The following is a 10,000-nucleotide window of genomic DNA, read 5'->3' as shown; positions in this document are numbered from 1 at the left end:
GTTAAGATATGTGCGGTAATCCTAGTAGGCTATGCCATCCCAAAATTAACACAGTCAACTCATACAAGTTAACATGTTAAGATATGTGCGGTAATCCTAGTAGGCTATGCCATCCCAAAATTAACAATTTTAGGTCAGTCAACTCATACAAGTTAACATGTTAAGATATGTGCGGTAATCCTAGTAGGCTATGCCATCCCAAAATTAACAATTTTAGGTCAGTCAACTCATACAAGTTAACATGTTAAGATATGTGCAGTAATCCTAGTAGGCTATGCCATCCCAAAATTTACTGTTTTTTTTACCTCCGTCTACGAAGCTGGGGGAGGTTATGTGTTTGCTCTGTTTGTCTGTTTGTATAATCCTAGTAGGCTAGAACATCATAAAATTAAAAAAAAAAAATCCCTCCATCAACGAAGTTAGGAGGAGGTTATGCTTTAGCCCCTGTTTGTGAACAACTTCCTGACCACAATTTTACAGATAGAGTAGTGAAACTTTCATGGATTAATTGCTATGCTGAGATGTGGAAGTGATTCTATTTTGAAAGTCTTAGGTCAAAGGTCAAGGTCAAGCAAAATATTAACCGATTAACAATAAGGCAAGCTGGTTTCGAGAAATAAGCTGCCGTGGCGGAGGTCTACCCTCTCAGAGCGTTTTTTTTTCTAGTTTTATATAAAAGCCATATTTTCTCCAAAAATTTCCACCAGTTCTAGTATTTTCACCTAACTTTCTGATGCTTATTTTTCCTTCCTTTTTCTGTTTCCCCTTTTGACCATGCTTCAGACAATCACTTTTTCATTATTAAAGTTATATTTCAAAATTCCACAATCCACTTCTGCTTCCCAAGCCTCAACCTGGAGTAGTTCCCCCCAGTAGACTATGATCACATACATCTTCCCAAGCAAACTTAACAATAAAGCATCCCCACTCAGAGCCTTTACGCAAAGCCATTTCTATTTTCTTTATTCTTACAAAATGTAATACTTGAAATTACTTGCAGTACATCGCCAACAGATTCCCTTTGTTGTAATTTACTGAAAAGCTTTAAAACATCCTCATCATCTCCTCCTACGCCTATTGACGCAAAGGTCCTCGATTAGATTTCACTAGTCGTCTCTATCTTGAGCTTTTATTTCAATACTCCATTCATTATCCCCTACTTCACGCTCCATATTCCTCAGCCATGTAGGTCTGGTCTTCCAACTCTTCTAGTGTTTTTTGGAGGCCAGTTAAAAGCTTGGTGAACTTATCTATCTTGTGGAGTGCGAAGAGCATGCCCTAACCATATCCATCTACTTCTCTCTATGATCTCATCCACATATGGCACTCGAGTAATCTCTCTAAAAGTTTAATTTCTAATCCTGTCCAGGCATTCAACTCCCAATATTCTTCCCAGGATTTTGTTCTCAAATCTACTAAAGCTGTGGAAGATTGTTTCACTGTCATACCAAGACTCATGTCCATACAGTAACATAGATCTCATTAAACTGATATATAGCCTAATTTTTATATGTAATTTCCAGTCTTTTAATTTCTAAATTTTACATAACCCTTCAAAAACAGGTAAAGTTCTACCACAAACTTCCTTTTCATTCCATAATTGTTTTATATTAACAATAAACTTATCACCTGCGTATTTCTGACACACAAATATCTAATTCATCTCTTCCAAACTATTCTATGCTAGAGTTCTAAAACATTTTATTTGGAGGTGTAATCCAGAACCCTTTTCATCATTATCACTCTATAGACACTAGTAAGCACTCACTAAGATGTAGGCTACAAAAATGAAGATGTAATGATATTAAGGTTTTACAATACTAGACAAATCATAGAAAATACAGTTTCATAGAGAAAAAAAATTGTACATAAGATCAAGAAACTATATAAAGAAAATTACTTAAAAGTAAACTGTATGTACAAACGGCTTAATCGTTTTTTCATTCAACAGGTCGATTCAGAGACATCAAATCTAATCCTTCAAGCAAGATTTTACGGTTTGACAGAAACGATAGTAAAGAATCCCTTTCTTCCCACTACCAATTCGCTTCGATGACTTTGCCACGTCTTCCTAGTCAAGGGGATTATCCAAATATACACCATACATCCACTAAGACAAAGGGAAAGAGAGAAGCAGACACAAAAGAAAGCACTACGATAAAGTCCCCCCAAAATGACAAAGGGACACCTATGTCAAGCATCCTGACACAATTCATAGCACAGCAGAAGACAAAGGGAGAAATCCAGCAAGACAAATTGAAAAACACGAACAATAGCCCTCCCAGGTTGGTCAAGACACAGTCGGGTGAAAAGGTCGTGCTGAGGAAGCCGATTGTCAAGGGCTTTAATGTGAAGAGGGCCCTCATGGAAAACCCTAGGAATTTCCTTCCCCATGACCACAACACCAGCAACCAAAGGCAACAGCAGAATTACAACCACAACAAACACAACAACAGCCAGAAGTCGATTCACGTTCATAGGTCACACCATCACAGGTAAGGTGCTTCTGAACAACCAGAGGTTAATTCACGTCCATAGGTCATACCATCACAGGTAAGGTGCTTCTGAACAGCCAGAGGTTAATTCACGTTCATAGGTCACACCATCACAGGTAAGGTGCTTCTGAACAGCCAGAGGTTAATTCACATTCATAGGTCACACCATCACAGGTAAGGTGCTTCTGAACAGCCAGAGGTTAATTCACTTTCATAGGTCACACCATCACAGGTAAGGTGCTTCTGAACAGCCAGAGGTTAATTCACGTTCATAGGTCACACCATCACAGGTAAGGTGCTTCTGAACATCCAGAGGTTAATTCACGTTCATAGGTCACACCATCACAGGTAAAGTGCTTCTGAACATCCAGAAGTCGATTCACGTTCATAGGTCACACCATCACAAGTAAGGTGCTTCTGAACAGCCAGAGGTTAATTCACGTTCATAGGTCACACCATCACAGGTAAGGTGCTTCTGAACAGCCAGAGGTTAATTCACGTTCATAGGTCACACCATCACAGGTAAGGTGCTTCTGAACAGCCAGAGGTTAATTCACGTTCATAGGTCACACCATCACAGGTAAGGTGCTTCTACCACCACAGATATAATAATAAGGATAACATAGCAGGTTATTCCTTATTCATCATGTATATGAATGCCATGTGTAGGCCAAATTGACCTTAGTTATTAATATCCCTCCTGATCTTCCGTATTCAATACATACACCTTTGTGAAATATCGTTGATCGGACAGGCCGGCAAAGAATTGTCGTGAGTTTGTATGTTTCCATAATATTTACGGTTTAGAGACAGTGGCAATGGCCCTAGCTAGCTGGACAATGCCCTAGAGCCTGACCATGCTACAGTTATTGGGTCTTTGACTGGTCAGACAAGTACTAAATTAAATCCCTCTCTTTGGTTACGACTCATTTTGTCTTTGCCTATACATACACGAATAGCCTGGCCAATTCTTTCCACAATCTCCTCTGTCCTCAAACACCTGACTACATTGAGATTACCAAACAATTCTACTTCAGCCAAGGGGTTATTTACTGCACTGTAATTGTTCAGTGGCTACTTTCCGCTTAGCAAGGGTAGAAGAGACTCTTCAGCTATTGCTGGCAGCTTTTTTAAGAGAACACTCCAAAATCAAACTATTGTTCTTTGGTCATGGGTAGTGCCATAGCATCTGTACCATGGCCTTCCACTGCCTTGGATTAGAGTTCTCTTGCTTGAGAGTACACTCGGCCACGCTGTTCTATCTTATTTTTCTCTCCTGTTTTTTTTTTTAAGCTGTTAGAGTGTAAATCTGAAAGATCTAATTTAATGTTGCTTCTATTCTTAGTATATCTTACTCTAATTCTTTATTACTTCTCGTAGTTTTTTTTATTTCCTTATTTCCTTTCCTCACTGGGCTATTTTTCCCCGTTGGGGCCCTTTGGCTTATAGAATCTTGCTTTTCCAATTAGGGTTATAGCTTAGCTTGTAATATATATATATATATATATATATATATATATATATATATATATATATATATATATATATATATATATATATATATATATATATATATATATATATATATATATATATTAAACCACAATTAACGGCAAATTTTCAAAACTTTTGCATTGATCATCGTAAATAATCCTGATAATAAATCTTTATCCATTTGAAACAACTGGTATCTGTAATAATTAAGCGTACTGAAACTATATTTGATGGGTGTAAACCACATAACAAAAGGTATTTCACTTTTCCTTAGGCAACTATGACTAGGAACGATAATAAATGCAACATCTTAAATCAAATGACGACAGAACGCTCAAAATATACAACTTTTTTCCTTTTAAGACGTATTTCAAAAACATACCTGGAAAGAATATTTTTTGTAATTTCGGTCTAAAAGTAGCTGGGTGAATCTTGCTGGAAAATTCTGAGGCTTGAGAATTCGTCCTAGATCCAAATATTAGAAAATTCCATTAAAAAAAAAAAAAAAAAAAAAAAAAATACTTTTCACGTCATGATTTCAAGAATTCTGGCGACATTCCACTTTTCTTTGCCATTTCGTCACAACTTTCATTTTTCCTTCAAGAGTTATGGTGGCGGATGTGGTAACATCCCTGCCTGGTGATCGCCAGACTGGGGTTCGAGTCCCGCTTAAACTCTTTAGTTCCTTTGGTCGCTGCAATCTCGCCATCTTTATGAGCTAAAGATGGGGAGTTTGGGCTAGCCTATAGGTCTATCTGCTGAGTCATCAGCAGCCACTGCCTGGCCCTCCTTGGTCCTAGCTTGGGTGGAGAGGGGGCTTGGGTGCTGATAAAATGTATGTATGGTCATTCTCTAGGGCATTGTCCTGCTCGATAGGGCAATATCCATGTCCCTTGCCTCTGACATTCATGAACGGCCTAAAACCTTCAAGCCTTTAACGTGATTTCTCCTACATAATCCATTCGACCAATCACTGTCCGAAAATGATTATCTGACAAATTATCTTTTGAAGAAATCGATTAGATTCAAAGCTACAGCTTTTAACAAATAGTTTTAAGTTTTTACGCTTCCAGATTTATCAAACCTTTTTATCATACAAATATGTTCTGACCGATCCCTAAAACCTTAATTTTTTGTTCAATTGTACTCTGCATTTTCAAATTTTGTCTTGCAATGATTAGTATGAATTGTCTACAATTGATATTTTTCTTCTTTTGAAATCTATAATGAGGATTTTGCTATATTGATCATTATACTTTACTTTAAGGGCTGTTTTTCTTGTCATCTACGGCAAGAAAACCCTAAACATTACAAGACCTTCTAAGTCCCTTTATTGTATATATTCAAAGGAATTATCATTTCAAACTGAATATTTGTTTATTGTCAAATTCATATTATCGAAGAACTTAGAAATCAAAAAAGTCTTCAGTTTTCTCTTGAATTGATTCATTCTCAATATGGGTCTTAAAAACTATATCTTTTATTTTCATATATGACGTCTCAAAATGTATCTTAAAACAACTGTAATATCTTTTTTTTCAGATATGACGTCACAAAATGTATCTTAATACAACTGTAATATCTTTTTCCAGATATGACGTCTCAAAATGTATCTTGAAATTTTTTTTTTCATATATGATGTCTCAAAATGTATCTTAAAAAACTATATCTTTTTTTTTTTTTTTTTTTTTACATATGACGTCTCAAAACGTATCTTTAATAAACTGACATATCTTTTATTTCAGAGACATGACTGACAGGTCTGACACAGAGTCTCTGGCCTCGGACATAAGCGAAGACAGCGGCGTCAGCAACGATTCGCTGGCATCGACGTCGTCGTCCAGTCCGTTCTCTTACCGGGCCCTGGATGCCTACGCTTCGGACCCCAGCTTTAAGGTGAATACTCTTCTTCTATTAAGGTTTTTATTTTCAATATATATATATATATATATATATATATATATATATATATATATATATATATACATATATATATATATATATATATATATATACATAAATATATATATATATATATATATATATATATATATATATACATATAAATATATAAATATACATATAAATATATATATGTGTATATATATATATATATATATATATATATATATATATATATATATATATATATACATATAAATATACATATATATACACACACATAAATATACATATATAAACATATAAATATATATATACATATAACATATAAATATACATATAAATATATATATACATATTTATACATACAATATATATATACATACATATTATATACATATATATATACATAATATATATATACATATATATATACATAATAAATATATATACATATATATATATAGACAAGAAGAATAACAGAATGGGTCCCTAGAGATTGTAAAAGAAGCAGTGGAAGGAAGAGAAGACGATGGATTGACCAACTAAGAAAGTTTTCAAGTGGGGACTGGCATAGTAAGACCATAAACAGACGTAAGGAGAAGGATATGTCTGAGGCCTTTGTTCTGCAGTGGACTAGTAACGGCAGATGATGATGTTGATCTTATATTACTGCGCTCTCCCCATTTTCTATGGTGGTAAGCACAGTATCCTTATTTTTGAAGGACTGCTTTGGCTTTTGGCTAGACCGTAGTCCCGATCGGCTGCCCTGCCTGACATCGCTTAGACCCCGGTAACCTAAGTTCATATATGGAACTATAATCAATTCTTTCCAGTAAAGCAGATTTTGCACCGACTCGCAGCGGTGCCCTTTTAGGTCGGAAAAGTTTCCTGATCGCTGATTGGTTGGACAAGCTAATTCTAACCAATCAGATACCAGGAAACTTTTCCGAGCTAAAAGGGCACCGCTGCAAGTCAGTTCAAATGCGCCTCATAAAAAAAAATTGAGTATAGTCACCAACGTCCTTCCTCCAAGCAGTGAAGAGTCCTGGCGTGGTTAGGTCCTGTATTTCAGGATCCTAAATATGCAGATGTTAAATTCTTCCCTGGATAGAGTTCACTCATTTAATTTTCTTATTAAGACAAATGATTATATTTTCTGTATCATTCGTAGATCTGTGTGACGTTCGAAAATGGTGTTTTTTTTTTTTTTCTTTATTAATAGGATAACTTTCAAATCTCATTATCGACGTCTTTGTTATATATCACCCTGGTGACTGAGGCAGATGTTCCTGATTATTCATAATAAGAAATACACACAAACACACACAAAAACACATATCTGCAACGAGAGAGAGAGAGAGAGAGAGAGAGAGAGAGAGAGAGAGAGAGAGAGAGAGAGAGAGAGAGATAACGTCCTTGAGTCGATGTCTGTCTCAATTACTATGCTTACCAAGAGTATGTTCAGCCGTGAAACGTTAATAGATTTAGCTAACTCGAGCCACCCAAAATGGCAAGGGCTAAGGAATATCACCCCTGGATGGCCTCAAGAGAGGGTGATATGATAATATTATTTTATAAACTTGTTGATTTCAAAAGGATTTCTATATAAAAATTTATGGATTAAAAAGTATGGAATTGTAGTTTATAAGTTTGTGCGGATTTAAAAAAAACCTTGTGTATAAAATGGCATTTATATTATATACTTTTTAATGTTGAAAATTTTTATTACAATAAAAAGTTATTTCTACCATCAGTGACTATGAGGTCCATCTCATATTATTAGCTGATAAAATACACACACACACACAAACAAACACACACACACCTTAACGTTGAGAATGTGTTAGGGTATCGCCATGATTAGCAAAGTTGTACTAGTCAGGCCCACCTATACTAGGTTGGTTTGCTGTGAGCGTTCAGACAAAAGTCTCTCACCATCACCAATCCGCACTGGTCAGTGTGGTGATGAAAAAAGGGCCAAACCTCAGACATGAATTGCCATGTCTGAGGTCTTTGTCCTGCAGTGGGCTAGAAATGGCTGTGTATATGTGTATGTATGTATTTGTATGTATGTATGTATGTATGTATATATATGTGTATATATATATATATATATATATATATATATATATATATATATATATACATATGTATATATATACATATGTATATATATATATATATATATATATATATATATATATATATATATATATATATATATATATATATATTATTAGCTAAGCTGCAACCCTAGTTGGAAAAGCCAGATGCTATAAGCCCAAGGGTTCCAAAAGGGAAAAACATCCCAGTGAGGAAATTAAACGAGGAAATAAATAAACGTTATGTGAAATAATTAACAATTAATACAACATTTCAAAAGCATCTTGCTTTTCAAACTAGGGTTGTAGCTTAGCTAATAATAATAATAATAATAATAATAAGAAGAAGAAGAACAACAACAACAACAACAACAATAATAGTAATAACAATAACAATAACAACAATAATAATAACTAAAATAATAACTTCAATAATAATAATAATTATAACCTTCTCATTACAACCTGAAACAAATAACCTAAAAACATATGCTTTAATAATCAAATATACCCCTTTCACAAAAACAAAACTTAACTATAAAAACATAAACACTAAATGAACACAAATCTATCATCTATTCAGTGGATAGACCCCTCAGTAATGGCTAAGATACGAGCAGTGGGCACAACGGTGATCTTCTTCGGCCCCCGCCAGAGGCCGAGGCAAGACGGGACTCTTCCTAGAGGTGCGAGTTCAATATCAAGTGGACTTCAGGTCAACAGATGTTCCAGCATCAATCATGGAAGTCAGCGCAGCGGGTCGTCCGGAGATCGACAACAGGGGAAGAGGAGCATGCCGTGAGTGTACTTTTGATTCATTGATGTGTGAAGGTTTTCGATTTGTTTATGTGCAATTCTTCCGCATGTTTTATGTATAGATATGTATTTGTGCATATATATATATATATATATATATATATATATATATATATATATATATATATATATATATATATACATATATATATATATATATATATATATATATATATATATATATATATAAAGTTAAACTTAAAACATATCATCTATAGGGTACATTATATATATATATATATATATATATATATATATATATATATATATATATATATATATATATATATATATATGTATATATATAGTGTATATATATAGTGTGTATATATATATATATATATATATATATATATATATATATATATATATATATATATATATAAAACAAAACAGAAAAATTTTCTCTGCAGCATTCTTCTGTTTTACTGCTGAATCGTGGATAGACAAACGGTTCTTTAAAACTTTTGAACATTCTCTCTCTCTCTCTCTCTCTCTCTCTCTCTCTCTCTCTCTCTCTCTCTCTCTCTCTCTCTCTCTCTCTCAAACGCCACAGTGTATTGAACCTCCTACCATCACCACTGCGCCATTGCGCTTACAAAACATCTAAGATATTTCATTCCATTTCGCCTAGCGTGCCATTTACCCCCCACCCCCCTCCCTGCCTAGGACAACTTGCAAATAGCATATTTCTTTTCTACTCGAGAGAACCACACGAAAATTCTTCTTTTCATCTTCGCTAAATTAAGTTAACACTTACATTATTATATCCATATTTTTCGCCTCATCATTTCTATAGTCCATTTCTTTTAGCGAGGCAGATTTGCACCGACTCGCAGGGGTGCTCTTTTATCTCGGAAAAGTTTCCTGATCGCTGATTGGTTGGACAAGATCATTCTAACCAATCAGCGATCAGGAAACTTTTCCGAGCTAACAAATATTTCCTTTTAACAGCTTCAAACTTACTGTTTTAAACTCGTCTCCAATGACAAATTTTCGCTTCCACTGAAGAGAGTTTTCTTGACGAATCTCTCATACATTGCCACTTTGTCTTCCACGCACAGTTCACAACTCTTACCAATCTTTTGCACACATTCTCCATCCTTTGTTGCTTCCCCTATTTTGTATCTTAATTTTTCTTATCATCATCTATTTTACTTTGCTCCTAGATACTTCTGTGAACATATA

The 10,000-nt window shown here is 34.5% G+C and overlaps 2 protein-coding genes across 6 annotated transcripts in view; one reads left to right on the top strand and one right to left on the bottom strand.

Annotated features, from left to right (window-relative positions):
* Nucleotides 1-10,000, bottom strand: part of LOC137649946 (calcium uniporter protein, mitochondrial-like) — a 799,430-nt gene that overhangs the window by 482,743 nt on the left and 306,687 nt on the right. The window lies entirely within an intron of this gene.
* Nucleotides 1-10,000, top strand: part of LOC137649945 (uncharacterized) — a 402,495-nt gene that overhangs the window by 385,411 nt on the left and 7,084 nt on the right. Inside the window, exons 6-8 of the mRNA XM_068382905.1 lie at nucleotides 1,952-2,495; nucleotides 5,735-5,885; nucleotides 8,580-8,794. Coding sequence (XP_068239006.1) covers nucleotides 1,952-2,495; nucleotides 5,735-5,885; nucleotides 8,580-8,794 — 910 coding nt within the window. The remainder of the gene's footprint in view (nucleotides 1-1,951; nucleotides 2,496-5,734; nucleotides 5,886-8,579; nucleotides 8,795-10,000) is intronic.

Source organism: Palaemon carinicauda, chromosome 11 (assembly GCF_036898095.1).
Source record: "Palaemon carinicauda isolate YSFRI2023 chromosome 11, ASM3689809v2, whole genome shotgun sequence".
Classification (NCBI taxonomy): domain Eukaryota; kingdom Metazoa; phylum Arthropoda; class Malacostraca; order Decapoda; family Palaemonidae; genus Palaemon; species Palaemon carinicauda.
The sequence above is the reverse complement of the archived record's forward strand: the minus strand, read 5'-3'. Positions and strand labels throughout refer to the sequence as shown.